General features: G+C 42.7%; 1 protein-coding gene across 4 annotated transcripts in view; it reads left to right on the forward strand.

Annotated features, from left to right (window-relative positions):
- Positions 1–15,000, forward strand: part of znf335 (zinc finger protein 335) — a 55,161-nt gene that overhangs the window by 17,820 nt on the left and 22,341 nt on the right. For 3 of the 4 annotated variants that reach the window (XM_055652391.1, XM_055652390.1, XM_055652389.1), the window contains exons 10-14: positions 2,387–2,499; positions 3,242–3,260; positions 9,024–9,173; positions 10,072–10,148; positions 14,460–14,620. In XM_055652391.1, coding sequence (XP_055508366.1) covers positions 2,387–2,499; positions 3,242–3,260; positions 9,024–9,173; positions 10,072–10,148; positions 14,460–14,620 — 520 coding nt within the window. The remainder of the gene's footprint in view (positions 1–2,386; positions 2,500–3,241; positions 3,261–9,023; positions 9,174–10,071; positions 10,149–14,459; positions 14,621–15,000) is intronic. The other variant, XM_055652392.1, reaches the window with a different exon arrangement.

Genomic DNA, 15,000 nt, shown 5'->3' on the forward strand with positions numbered 1-15,000 from the left:
GTGCTCTTGCACCTCTATAACATCATCCCTCCTACTGTGCTCTTAAGGAATAAAGTCCTAGCCTGCTCAACCCTTCCCTATAGCTCAGGTCCTCGAAACCTGGCAACCTCCTCATAAATGTTCTCTGCAACCTTTTAAGCTTAGCAACAACTTCCCTATAACATGGTGACCAAACTGTACACAATACCCCAAATGTGACCTCACCAATGTCTTGTGTAACTGTAACAACATAACATCTGACTGATGAAGGCCAATGTGCCAAAGGTTGACTTGAACACCCTATCAACCTGTGATGCCACTTCTGAGGAAATATGTACCTGCACTCCTAGATCACTCTGCTCCACAATACTCCCCAGTGCCCTGCCATTTACTGTGAAGATCCTGGTTTGTGTTTCCAAAATGCAGCACCTCGCACCTATATTAAACTCCATTAACCCTTCCTCAGCCCTGCTGCAATGTTTGATAATCATCTTTGTTTAATATGATACGACCCACTTTTGTGTATTTCGCAGACGTACTAATCATGCCTTGTACATTCTCATCTAACTCGCTGATGTAAACCACAAACAGCAATGGCCCCAGCACTGACCCTTGAGGTACAACACTAGTCACAAGCCTCCAGTCTGAAAAACAACCTTCCACCATCACCGTCTATTTTCTTTCATGCGGCCAATTGGCTACCCAGTAGTCTAGCTCTCCCTGGATACCACGTGAACTAACATTTCAGAGCAACCGACTATGGAACATTATCAAATGCCTTGCTGAGATCCACATAGACAACATCTACGGCTGTGCTTTCATCAACCTTTTTGGTTACTCCTTCAAAAAACACGATCAGATTCGTGAGACGTGCAACAATATCTCCCACGTACAAAACTATGCTGACAATTTCTAATCAGCCCATATATATGCATTCTTATATATTATCCTTCTGAATACTCTCCAGTAATCATTGACCTATGGTTCCCAGGCTTTTTCTTGCAGCCCTTCTTAAATAGAGGCCCAACATTAGCCACCCTTCAGTCTTCTGGCACCTCATCCGTATCAAATGGTGATCCTTATTGGTTAACCTGCATTTTCTTTTTCTCTAGCTTCCCACAGTGTCCTCCGATATATCTGCAGGCCCAGGAGATTTATCCACCTTCATATGCCTTCTGATGTTGAACAACTCCTTAACTTGTAATACTGATTGTCCTCCAGATACTTCCATTAACTGTCCCAAGTTCCCCAGTCTTCATATCTTTTTCCATGGTAAACACAGAGGAATATCACTCATTAAGAACCTTGCTCATCGCCTGCAGCTCCACACAGTTGATGCCGTTGGTTCTAAGAGGCCCTATTCTCTCTAGTCGTTTTCTTTCCCTTAATAAAGATAAAATGTATTTGGATTTCCCTTCATATTATCTGCCAGAGCTATCTCCTGCCCCCTTTTTGCCCTTCTGATTTCCTTCTTCAGTATGCTCCTAAGTTCCTGAAACTCCGACAGGGATACACTTGATTCCAGCTTCCTATACCTGTCCCATGCTGCTTCCTTTGTCTGACAGAGCTCAATTTCTCATCATCCAAGCATCCATTCCCTCTGCTGTGCCCTTCCCTCTAACAGGAACATACATGCCCTGAATTCTTGTCACCACACTCTTAAATACATCCAATTTTTCAGGCATTCCTTTGCTGGTAAACAACCTACTTAAATCAACTTGATCACGTTCCTGTCTGATACCATCATAGTTGGCCTGGCCACAATTTAGAGTTTTAACACGTCGCCCTGTCTTTATCCATAACTATCTTAAAGCTAATAGAACACTGATAGCTGATCCCAAAAGGCTCACTACAGACATTTCAAGCCAAAGGGTCTCCTTCCAAGCTATCATATTCTGTGTGCTCCGTCTTCAGAACTGTGCATTTTTTACTGTAATGTTATTATTTGTATGACCTCGGTGACGTTAAAATCTGCAGGATGTCGTGAAGTAACTGATTCTTTGCTAGAAAGAATGAGAAGGGACCTGAACTACATGTGGCTAAAGAGGTGAAATATACCCAGATTTGCAATGTCTTGATTGCTACCCAATAAATCCATCTTGGCAAGAGGGTGATTGCAAGTATTTAGAAGGGGAAATATTGAGCTAATTCAAATAGTTGGTAGGTTAAACATGAATTAAGGCACCTCCTACAAAGGGGAAATGAGCTGTTGCTAAGAGTCAAGAGGGTTCTTGCTGCCACTTGGTGCTTTGTCTCAGTAGCAGCAGGAGGATCTTATAAATATTAATTCGTATTTGGGCTACATGCTATGCAGACAATGAAAATAGATTGAAAGAGAATGAAGCTAAAATACATTAAAAAAAATAAGGACTTTAATACTCTCTATTGTTTTATATTTGTCACACAGGAGCACATGTTTAATCATGTTGGAACAAAGCCATATAAATGTGAGGAATGTGATTATACAAGTGTTTACAAAAAGGATGTCCTCAGGCACTCATCAATACACACAAAAGAACGGTAAGCACCAACTTGTGTCTCATACTGCCCAGATTGGTTTGAGCTTTCCAGTTGTTAATCCTAAATATTAAAGATTAGGAGAAAGAGTTGTTTAGATTAAGGATGCGTAAATGGACTGAAAATGAGATTCAAACCAGAAAATGCTGGAAATATGGTGCATATTAGGCAGTGTCTGGAGAGGAAATTGAATTAATGCTTCAGCTGAATGGCTTTGCATCAGAAGGTGCTTGTACCCAGTGCTTATTTCGACTGATTTAAGTTTTTGGACCTTTTTGTATTTGGAAGGTGTGATGATATGGAATTGGAAGTGTGGAAACGTGCCCTTTGGTTCACTGAGTCCACGCTACCCCACGCACTAGGGTTAATTATCTGAAAGCAGTTAACCTACAAACCTGCATGTTTTTGGAATGTGGGAGGGAAACCAGAACACCTGGAGAAAACCTATGTGATCACAGGGAGAACATACAAAGTCTGTAACGACAGCACCTGTAGTCGTGATTGAACGTGGGTCTCTAGTGCTGTAAAGCAACAACTCTACCGCTATGCTACTGTGTCGCCCTTAAGTGTTGCAAGCACAAGATTCAATTGAGTAAGCAATCCAAACGAAAAGCCTGCAAGCGTGATCATGGATTTGAAAATAAGAATCCCTAAAAAGACAAATATGTGCAGGATATGCTTGCTTATCCTTTGCCAGATGTTATTTAATTTTGTGTGACTTTGTTTTCTTTTTCTTCCTTTCCAGAAAGAAGAAAGCTGACCTGGTGAGCATTCATTAAGCATTCGCAAGATTTGGGCACACCTTAAGAAATCAAGGGTTTTTCCCTCCTCTGACTAATGTTTCTGGTATTGGAACTGTATTGTACCTTTCAATCCAAATGCTAAAAAAACTGAGCATTTGATTGTGACTACATTTCATCTGCTAATTGTTCTTTATTATCACTTCTATTAATTTGGACAAAGGTTTCATAAAACTTGAACAATTTGGTTCAGGCAGCGGGGGATAAGAGGTAGATTTGAATTTCTGACGCATCTGAAGACCTTTAATACACAGAAACGGTCCTAATACGTGACTCTGGTGTTTGCTTCATGCCAGTCTTTACTTGCTCCACTTGATTCAACTGTTTCAGTACAACATTTATTTTCCTCTCCTACGCTCCGCACTCATTAGCTTCTTAAATATGTGTAATCTGTACTCTTCATTTGCCCTTTCTAGAAGTTAGATGTTTTCAGCAATTTAAGAATCTAACTTTTGTTCTTAAAGATATCTTTAGGTTATAGCTTTAATGCGAGAAGGGCCGAGTTTAAAGGAGATGTGCGGGGCAATTTTTTTTACAGAGGGTGGTGACTGACTGGAACGTGCTGTTCAAGGTGGTGGTTAATACAGATACGTTAGTGGCATTTAAAATACTTTTGGATAGGCGTATGGCTACGCAGGGAATGGGCAGATATGCGTGATGTGCAGAAAGATGAGTGATGGTCTTGGCACCATGTTCAGCACAGACATTGTGGGCCGAAGGGCCTATACTCTGTTTTATGTTTTAATATACTAAATATCTAAGAATGAAGAAAACTATCATGGAATTTAAAGATTTTCCCCACGTTACCTTATTTATTAATAATCTTTAGAGAAGGACCCCTGTTCGTTTCTTTCCTGTAAAACTTAACGTAAAATTATTCATAACTGTCTTTTAAATTGGCCTGATTGTATCAAGCCTACACAAAGAACACCCTATAGAATATGATGATTTAAGAAGAACAAAGCATTCTAATGCAAACCTGCGCTCTGTTGCAAGGTCTCAACCCAAAACATTAACGATTCCTTTCCCCTACAGATGTTCTTTGATCCTCTGAGTTCCTGCAATAATTTGTTTTTTTACGTCCATTCTATGTCTGTAATTGCAAGCTTTTTGTTAATCCTTTAAACTACAGAATGTGGTTGAAGTGAAGCTAAATGAATTTCCAAAGCCAGTGAAGGATAAAGCAAGATATTTATTAAGGGCAATGCTCAATTAATATTGAGAACAACAGGGTACCATCAATCATAGATTCGAAGTCGGGTTCAAACTGTCATTATTCTGAAAAATAAAATGTTGGTTTCCTGTCCAGATTTATTTTAACCAGCCTGATTCCCCGATGAATGGGTTGAAACGTGACTAAATCCCATGCTAGTCCCGTTCAAAGACATAACTCCGGATCAGGCATATATTTAAGAAGGACTAGACTAAGTGGGACCCGTTGGGTCTCAGTCACATGGGAGGCCTCGTACCCTAACGCAACCCATTCCCCAATGCAATATTCCACCACTCACCCATAGCCCCTAACTGCACACATCTCCCAACACCGCGCCGCTTCTGGTCTCTCTGAAAATTGGGTCCGGTTCGAGACAGTCCCAGGGGGTGACAGGAGAAGAGACCAATCCGCACGGCGCTGACTGGCAGGAGAGGAGATCGATCTACGCACGTGCAGGTTTTTAAGATTTTTAAACCTCTAACTTTTAGAATATACCACCGATTGGAGCAAAACTTGTTGCACTCGCAGCACAAGCAAACGGTGAGTGAGCTGGCGAGAAATCGTAGCGCTATCGCATACCGTTTTTGCGCAAATAGAAAAACCAGGAAGAGCACAAACCGGAAGACCACAAGATCAGAGTTTTAGTTATGTATAGATAGATTAAAGTTTGTTGAAATTAGATCTTTTGCAAAATGAAATTTGCACTTTTTACCTCTTGCACTGTACTTGCTCTTTCAGATACAAGGCATTTTCTGCAGTTCTGTGAAATAATCATTATAGAATGGAACTGCCTAAAAAAGGGGTTTTTATTGAATGATTATTCTCTTGATGTTTCATTATCTGATTATTCCTTAAACCTAATTATTAATGCAGTGCACAAATAAAGCAGAATCTGTTCCTCCTTTTACCCCCAAAATTGATACTACAGTTTGAACGTTTAATGTTTTATTCATAATGACGTCAAATTAAACCAAAGTAACAGTTTTATTCTGTAAAGTTTGAGGTCTAATTTTTGTATCCGCTTTACCTATTTTGATGACTGCCGTCATATTATGCAGATTCTTACAAAGTCTGTCTCCAATGTCCACTGCTTTCCACAGAGACCATGCCCTCGGCAACTCCCTGGTCAACTCGTCCCTATCCACCCAAACCAGCCCCTCCCCAGGTACCCCTACAATCGCAACAGCTATCCCTATACCTGCTCCCTCGACTCCGTCCAAGGACTCCCAACAGTTCTTTCAGGTGAGGCAGAGGTTCACTTGCACCTCCTCCAACCTCATCTATTGTATCTGTTGTTCCAGGTGTGGACTCCTATATATCGGCGAGACTAAGTGCATACTTGTTGATCATTTTTGCTGAACGCCCCTGCTCAGTCTGCCTTGGCCTATCCGATCTCCCAGTTGCTAAACTCTTTAACTCCCCCTCCCATTCCCACACTGACCTTTCTGTCCTGGGCCTCTTCTGCTGTTAAAGCAAGGCCCAATGCAAATTGGTGGAACAACACCTCATATTTCGCTTGGGTAGCTTACAACCCAGCGGTATTAATATTGTTTTCTCTGTAACTTTAACCCTTACTGTCCCTCTCTGTACGACCCTCCCCCAATCCTAGTTCTCCGACTGGGTTCATTCTCCTGATTAAATATACTGATTGTATGCTTAATTGTCACCTTCCCCTCTGCTTACAATGTACCCTTCTACATTTCCTTGAACATTGTCCCCTTTGATCAGTGTTTTCACACCTTACCCTTCTATATCTCTCTGTTTCCCTCTCCCCTGACTCTAAAGGGGCTGTCCCACGAGCATGCGGCAAGCGCAACCTAACGTGGTCGCTTGAGCCGTATGGCCTCGCGGGGCCGGTCCCACTTCGATCCCCGGGGCAGTATGGAGTTGTGCGGAGCTGGTCCCAACATCGCGCGGGACTCCGAAAAACTGACACTGTCCAAAAATTCCACGCAGCAACGGCCTGAAGGCCTGCAGCCGCATTGAGGCCGTACGCACCGCCTCGACGGCCGTGCGTAGCGTTTCGACGGCGTACGCAGCGTCTTGACGGCGTACGCCTAGCGCGAACTTCCCGCAGACTTCGCTCGAACTTCTCGTCAACTCGTACGGGATCACTCGACCTCCGCATGGCCCCCGCTTCCGGTTTGGTCGCGCTCACCACATGCAGTCGCATGCTGGTGGGACAGGCCCTGTACGGGGATCACTCTACCTCCGCGCGGCCCCCGCTTCCAGTTTGGTCGCGCTTGCCGCATGTAGTCGCATGCTCGTGGGACAGGCCCTTAAGTCTGAAGAAGGGTCTTGATCGTTCCTTCTCTCCAGAGATGCTGAGGTAATCTTCAATGCTTCACCATTTCCTCATGTGAGTTACTCCAGCATTTTTGTGTCTTATCAAGGTCAAGGTCAGTTTATTGTCATATGAGCCAATTAAGGTGTAGTGAAATTCAATTTACCATTAAGCCATACTTAACAAAAAAAGCAACAAGATACACAACTACTTAAAAGTTAACATAAACATCCACCACAACAGATTCCCCACATTCCACACCGTGATGGAAGGCAATGGGGTCCAGTCTTCTTCCTCTTTATTCTCCCGTGGTCAGGGCAGTCGAACCAAAGCTCCCGCAGCCGGTGATCAAAGCTCCTGCACTGGGGCGGTCAAAGCTCCCGCGTCTGGGTGTCTTAAGCTCCTGCGGCTTGGAGCTCCCTGTCGGTCTCCAACCAGGAACCTCAAGCTCCACAATGTTAAGTCCGCAGGCTCCCGCGGTTGGAGCTCCCGAAGTCGGTCTCTAGCAAAGGCCGCCAACTCCTCGATGTTAGACCGCAGCGTGGACGGAGATACGATACGGAAAAAAATTGCATCTCTGTCGAGGTGAGGTTTTAAAAAGTTGCCCCACCCCCCACATAAAACAAGCTAAAGAACACTAAAACATACATTTAACACATACTATCACACAACAAAGAAGGAAGGGACAGGCAGACGTTGGCGAACCAGCATTTGCAGTTCTTTCCTACACATAGCTTTTCTTCATCAGTTCACGTGATAGGAGAAGAACCAGGACATTCGGCCCATCAAGTTTACTCAAATTTACATGGCTGATTTGTCTCTCCCTCCTAACCCCATTCTCCTGCCTTCTCCCCATAACTCTGACACCCGTACTAATCAAGGAAAATATTGTTTTAATCTTGTTCTATTTTATTGCATCTCTCAATATCCTTAATTTATTTAGTATCTAACAACCAATCACTTTAATTCTTAAATTGCATAAAGATCCATAGCCCTATGAGGAAGTAAATTCCTAAGATGTGCAATCCTCAGTGAGAAACATTTTCCCTTGGGCTAAAATGCCTAACTATTTATTCTGATACCTGACCTCCATCTCTGGAAAACAGTACTCGTGCATTAAAAATATCTAATTATCTTAAAGTCCAGTGTTTATAATTGCATTCTACTCTATTTACCTTCCTGATGACAGGATCTTTCGGTTGCCTCATAACATTTGGGAAGAAAATGTCCTTGAATCTGGAAGTATGCATTTTCAAACTTCTGTATCTTTGTTCCACCTTGCAACTCCTCCCAACTTAATTGCATTATCATGAATCTGATAATAATTATTCTCAGACCCCTCATCTAACTCGGCTCAATGTAAATAATAAATTTCAACTTCTGTTAACCAGGCTCATTAAAAAAAATATCAGGTGATTATTGGTTTAGCACTTTTCTTACTGAGTACTCTTGGCTTGGTTGGAAAACAATTGGCATTCTCAGAAAATCCAATTCGACTTTTGGATTTACTGGTTTTCCTTGTAGATGTTTATGGACTTAAATGTAGTGGCTTGCAGTAGTATCCTCAAATTATAGAATACAGTATCCAAATGTCCTCTTTAAAGGTTTTGCTCATCTTTTCTAATATTAAATGTGGCTTAGCTTTTTATTTGCTCAAGCTTCTTGAAATACGTTAGCTCGTTTTATGATGTATCAAACGTCTTAGAAATTGTTTTTAAATTTGGTGTGTGTTCAAGATAAACTGCTTTTCTGCTGAGATGATCAAATGGGAAGAGTGTTTGTATACTTAGTACAACTAAAATACACATTGACAAAACACCCTGTAGTTCTGAGGTCTAGAATTACCAAATGTAAATCCCATCCGCTGCAGAGGCAGTTTAATGAGATCTAATCACATAAGGTGGTAATCTGTGCATTAGATAAGGAATGAGAGGTTTAAACTAATAAAAAGCAAATTGGAGAATAATTAAAACTAATTAAAACATGGGATGCTCTGTTCAAAATGGTAACTTCATTTTGTGCTCAAATAGATCTTTCATCACCTCCTGCCATTTATGAAAACGGGTCATTGTGATAACTAACCTGGCTTTATCTGCGTCTCCTGACTGACCCGCATATTTTTGTTTTGGAATACATTTTGAAAATTCAAGTCCTATTCTAATATGATTGATTATAGTTAGACCAACGTGTCACAAATTCTGTATAAAATAACTTTAATATGTTTTCTTAGCAACAATTCATCCTTGTTTTGAATTGTCTGCAGGTGCCCAAGGTGAATTCCTATCCTTGTCCTGTTTGCTATCGTGTCTATCCCATGCAGAAGAGACTAACACAGCACTTGAAAACGCACAGTGCTGAAAAGCCACATATGTGTGATAAGGTTTGAGCATGTCTTCTGTTCTTCTCTGAAAACAAAGATCTAATTTTGTGCCATAAAAATGTCTTCCTTATAAATTACTCGACCCCAGTAACTACATTTTATTTTGAAACTAAAGACTGTCCATACCTTTTTTGGATACAATCATACTACACATGTAAATACATTTTTGTTGTGCTGCCAATGGATTTTGGTAAGATTATTAACCCAAGATGTACACCATAAGTGGGTGGGGCCCGATTGAACATTGAGGAACTGCAACATTGGTGTACATGTCCAGGGATTCCTGGAAGCACTGATACAAGTAGCTAAGGTGGTTTTGATCATATGGAATCCCTGCTTTCATTAACTAGGGCATAGAATATTAAAGATTATATATTATGAGAACTTATTATGCATCGGCTGGGGTACTGTGTGCATTTCTATTTGCCGCACTATAAGACATGTGATTGCAGTGTAGAAGAGGCAGAGGAGATTTAGCAGGTTCGTTGCCTGGGGTGGACCATATGAGGAGAGCTTAATACTCACCATTTGTTTTCATCGGAGTGGAAGAATCTACGGAGAGACCTGATTAAAATTTAATTTAAAATTATGTGTGGCATAGATGGGAACGATAGTATTAACCTTCCCCATAGCAGAGGTGTCTTCACCTACAAGATGAACGTTTAAGCTAAGAGCAGTGATATTTGGAGGATGTCTGAGCAATTGTTTTTAATCTGAAGACTGCTTGCAATTTTCCTGAGGGGGTTGTGCAGTCAGAGGCTCACAATATTTTAGGAAGTATCGCAAACACTATGGAAAATAAGATTTGTATGGATCAGTGTTCATTGGTTGGCATGGGCCAAGGGAATGCAGACATTGTCCACGTAACTTATCTACTACTTTCACCTTTTTATTGCAGTGTGGGAAATCATTTAAAAAGCGATACACATTCAAAATGCATCTACTAACCCACATTCAGTCTGTTGGGAACAGCAGGTAAGAATGTCTTCTAAAGCTACATTGTCATATGCTGCTAGAGGAATTTTATTAAACATTTGCAAAATCTAAAATTTAATTCCCCCCTTTCATAAATTTCCTTCATCTCCTAGATGTTTTATATAAATATTTCATGTTTTAAATGTTTTAAATTCATTACCAGGGAAACTACAATGTAGAAACAAAATGGAGTTATGTTTAACAGAGATCCCTAGTTGGACAATACCAGAAGCACTGTTAGCAACTTGCCTTTGGATGAAAGTATTGGCTTTTGATAGAATGAAGCATATCATTGGCAGAATAACATCTGAATTCCAAGTTTTACATTATAAGATATTACATAACTGTAGTATTTCCTGGAACTTGGAAGTTATTGAGTAATTAACTGCTTCAATGGGAATTGATAATCCATGTTTTGAGTACTTCAATATATATATTTTCCAGGTAACATTAAGTTTACACGGTTTTTGATCCTTTAACAAAATGCAGATTTTAATTCATGTAAAATTGGTTGATAAATGTTGTCAAAAGTTTTTAGGGGACCTGAAATCCAGATGCAGTTGAATATGTGTACCAAAATCGAGAGTGTTGGCAGATTAGAGAATTGGTGTTTTGCATTACAGCCAAACATAATTTTGAGATGTATCCAAATGTAAATGATTTTCTTTCCAGCTGATTACTCTGCAAATGTTTATTCTTTCAAATTCTTGTGGTAATTAAAAAACAATAGTCCCATATTCTCCAGGCAGTGCAGATCTGTTCCTTTCCTACTACAGGTGCACAACCTTTTATCCGAAAGCCTTGGGACCAGACACCTTTCGTAATCAAGAATTTTTCGGATTTCGGAATGGAAGATTTTTAGCGTAGATTTTAACGGCTGCTCAGTGGTAGAGTGCTCGGCTCATACCCGCAAGTTCACGAGTTTGCGCCTAGATCCCGGCAGTTACTCGATCGCGAGTTTGAGTAATAATAATAATAATAATAATAAGTTTATTTATATAGCACATTTATAGTCAATTTTCATTGACCCCAAAGTGCTTTACATAATTTAAAAATCAGTTCCATACAAAGCATAAAGATGGGTTAACAAAATAATAAAATGCATAAACGGGACACAACATGTAACATAAACATCCACCACAGCATTCATCACTGTGGTGGAAGGCACAAAAAATTTTGGCCGTCCTCCTCCATTTCCCCCACCGTGGACAAGACCAGAGTCCAGTCCAGGATCGGTCTTTCCTCACCGGAGACTGCGGCTTCAAGATTGTGTAGGCCGCAGGCCGGTGGTTGAGATTTAAAGTCCCCGCCGCAGCCAGAAGCACCGTAGACTGCAGGGCCGGCGGTCGAAGCTCCCCTCTAGGGGAGATGGTAAGTCCATGCCGGGCCCTCGGTAGAAGTTATCCGCGGGCCGGCAATGGCGGCTTCTTCTTCCTCCGGGTCCCCCACGAGGGATCCCGGGCTGTAGACGCCGCAGCAGCTGGAACTCTGCAGACCGCGACTTCAGGCTGCCGGCTGCCGCGGGCCAGTGAAACGGAGCGCTCCCCTCCGGCGAGCCCCAGCGAGGGCTCACCCGCTCCACGCCTTCAATGTAGTTTTTTCTTGCAGAATAGGAGAGAATAGGGAGGGTTAGGCTGGGATCATTCTCTGCGAGATGATCTTAGTGCGGGAGACAAGTGTAGGAGAGGTGTACTGACTGTGTGGGCAGAACTTTGGAAGTGATTGCCCACCATTCTCAAAAGCCGCTGTGTCTCCCTGTCCCTCCAACTCCAGAGGAATTCGCTCCCTGATGGGCCGCTACGGTGACAAGTGGCAGTTCGCCCACAGCCCGAGCTGCGCCACCCCAAGAACAAGACGTACCTTGCACACCATTAGCTTCTGCGTGTTCCTCTGGAGTTGGAGCGGGGCTGGGCTGGAGTTGCTGATCTGGGATCTCCGTGCTTGCAATGGGCCTGGGGGTCGGTGTCCCGATGAGGGGGCGCAGCTCGGGCTGTGGGCAAACTGCCATTTGTCGCCGTAGCGGCCCATCGGGGAGCGGCTTCTGGTGGTCCTGACGTCTCTCAGCTCCTGTCCAGGGGGGTGGCCGGAGACGTCGGGACCAACAGGAACCCGCTCCCCGATGCGCCGCTACAGCGACAAGTGGCAGTTCGCCCACAGCCTGAGCTGCGCCCCCTCATCCGCAACCCTGGTTCCTCTGGGGTTGGAGCGGGGCTGGGCTAGAGTTGCTGCTGGCTGTGTGTCTCTGGGATCTCCGTGCTTTCAGTCGGTGTCCCGGTGGTCCGTTGGCCACCCCCTGGAATGGAGCTGAGACTGGGAACTGTACTGCCCTTGCCCCCTCCCTCTGCAACTGCAAACAACCCCACAGTTCCCAGTCTCAGCTCCTGTACAGGGGGGTGGCCGGAGACGTCACAGCCCGAGCTGCGCCGCCTCAGCCGCAACCCCAAGACCAAGACGTACCTTGCACACCATCAGCTTCGGTCCCTATGGGGAGCGTGTTCCTCTGGAATTGGAACGGGGCTGGGCTGCTGCTGGCTGTGGGTCTCTGGGACCTCCGCGCTTGCAGTGGGCCTGGGGGGTCGGTGTCCCGTTGGTCCTGACGTCTCCGGTGACTGGCACTGACCTGCTGGCATCGCCGATGTGAAGACAGTGCAAAGCCCCCGCGCCGGTGCAATGGGCAGGGAGCTGGAGAGGGGAGGGAAGGGGTCACACACATGGCCGGGAAGCAGAGGGGTGTAGGTGGGGTGAAACTGAAGGGAGCGACAATCTGCTGCTGCCTGCCCGCTGAGTTTAAAAAGTTCCCACGCAAGACTCACGATACACTGTGTATCGTGAGTCTACCTTGGGAACTTTCTAACTCAGGCAGGCAGCAGCAGATTGTCAATTATTAACCCTCCCGCGCAATATACCCTCACCTTCTCTTTTACGAATGGGGATTTAGTTCCCCTTTCTTCGAGGACCGACCGGAGGTTCCGCTGTCACCTCTGCGGGCCGCGCTCGGTGAACGTCTTCAAGGGCCGAAAAAATGTCCGCTATTCGGAGCTTTTCGTTATTTGGAACTTCGGATAAAAGGTTGTGCACCTGTACTGCAACAAACCGGAGGCACTGGTCAATAATCCCAGCTGCTTAAGCATATTTGGTTGTTGATCTGCTCATTGAATTGCCAGCTTCCTCTTGTGTTGAGGATTACACGGAAACAGAGCAGAAACTGCACTGAGCGAAAGAAACACAATTGAAGCTGAGAGGGAGGGAAAGAAAAAGACAATGCGAGTAGAAAATAGTAAAGACAAGAAAGAAACAAGTGCATGAAGAAAGAGAATAATATGATAGCAATAGAGAAGTGGTGCCTTAGGAGAAACTAGCATTTTTTTAAATAACTCATTATTTGGAGTATTGTCAGGTTTCAGTGATGGGTGAAATCAAGACATGTAAAATGAGGAATTGTTGAAGCATTGAAGATGGGAATCTCTGGCAGACAGAAGAAATGCGTGCTAGTTTTCATAATACAAATATTTTGCTATGATTACCAGAGTAGAATGTCATTGTCCTATCAGGGACACATGACAATAAACTCACTTAAACTTGAACTTGAAATGATTTTGAAACTATCTGTCAGCAAATGGTAGGTAAATATTGTTTACTGTTCTTTTGTTGTACATTTGCTTTATTGTTTGGGAATTTTGTATCACAGTAAATCTCAGTACTGTTAGACTCTGGAATGTGAAGGCTTAGGCAAGCAGTTTGGCTCTAGACGATTAGGGAATGATGGAAATGTCCAGGCGGCTTTCATTAAATTAGTTTATAAAAGGGGTATATTGAGAGCTATGATAGTGGTTAAATGGCTAAATTAGTACTCGTATGCGTAGACTCTGAATATATGCAAATCCCTACCTTGACAGCTGGGAAATTATAGTGAATTGTGCATTAAAGCTACTGTCAGGAATAGGCAAGATGTGTAGGAAGGAACTGCAATTGCTGGTTTAAACCAAAGATAGGCATATATCTAATGTCGGGAATAGTTGCCCTGAAACCACCAGATTGCTGTGAAAATACAAATGATCCACTAATATCCTTTGAAGAAGGAATCCTGCCATCCTTGCCTGGTTGGCCTACATGCGACCCGAGTCCTAAAGCAATGTGCATTAGTCTTAACAGCCAGCTGAAATGGCCAAATGAGTTATTCAGGATCAATAGGGAATGGCCAATAAATGTTGATGCCCATTTCTTGTGAACAAAAAGTCTAATTATTGTTTTGTGAACTGCATAAACAAATGAGCAATATTTATATTATCTATCTTTTGTTCTAATTTCTAGATTTAAATGTGAATTTTGTGACTACATCTGTGAAAACAAGAAGCTTCTCCTCAACCACCAGCTTTCACACACCACAGATAAACCATTTAAATGTGATTTCTGCAAGTATTCCACTATCAAAGAAGATTTCCTAGTTTCTCATGTTGCCATTAAACATACAGGTATGCTTGTAGAAAGGGACTCTCAATTGCAGTTAAATATTTTTCTCCTATCAAGAAATTGCATTAAACTGAAGGGTGTTTTAAATGATAGCCCTCAGTTTTATGTTTTGATCAATTGCATGAATTTTGAAAGTGTTTTCTAAAACTGTGAAATATAAAATTACAAGGTGTAAGAAATATCCCGACCCAAGACGTCACCCATCCATGTCTTCCAGAGATGCTCCCTGAATCATGAGTTACCCCAGCACTGTCTTTTTAAAATGTACAGCATCACTTTTGATATTTTGAGCACGAATAATGTTTTTCCATGTTGCATTAAGTATCCTAGGTAAAGAAACCTTTAACAAGTTTCACACTTTTAACTGACATAAAATAAAACA

Source organism: Leucoraja erinacea, chromosome 21, assembly GCF_028641065.1.
Source record: "Leucoraja erinacea ecotype New England chromosome 21, Leri_hhj_1, whole genome shotgun sequence".
Taxonomy (NCBI): domain Eukaryota; kingdom Metazoa; phylum Chordata; class Chondrichthyes; order Rajiformes; family Rajidae; genus Leucoraja; species Leucoraja erinaceus.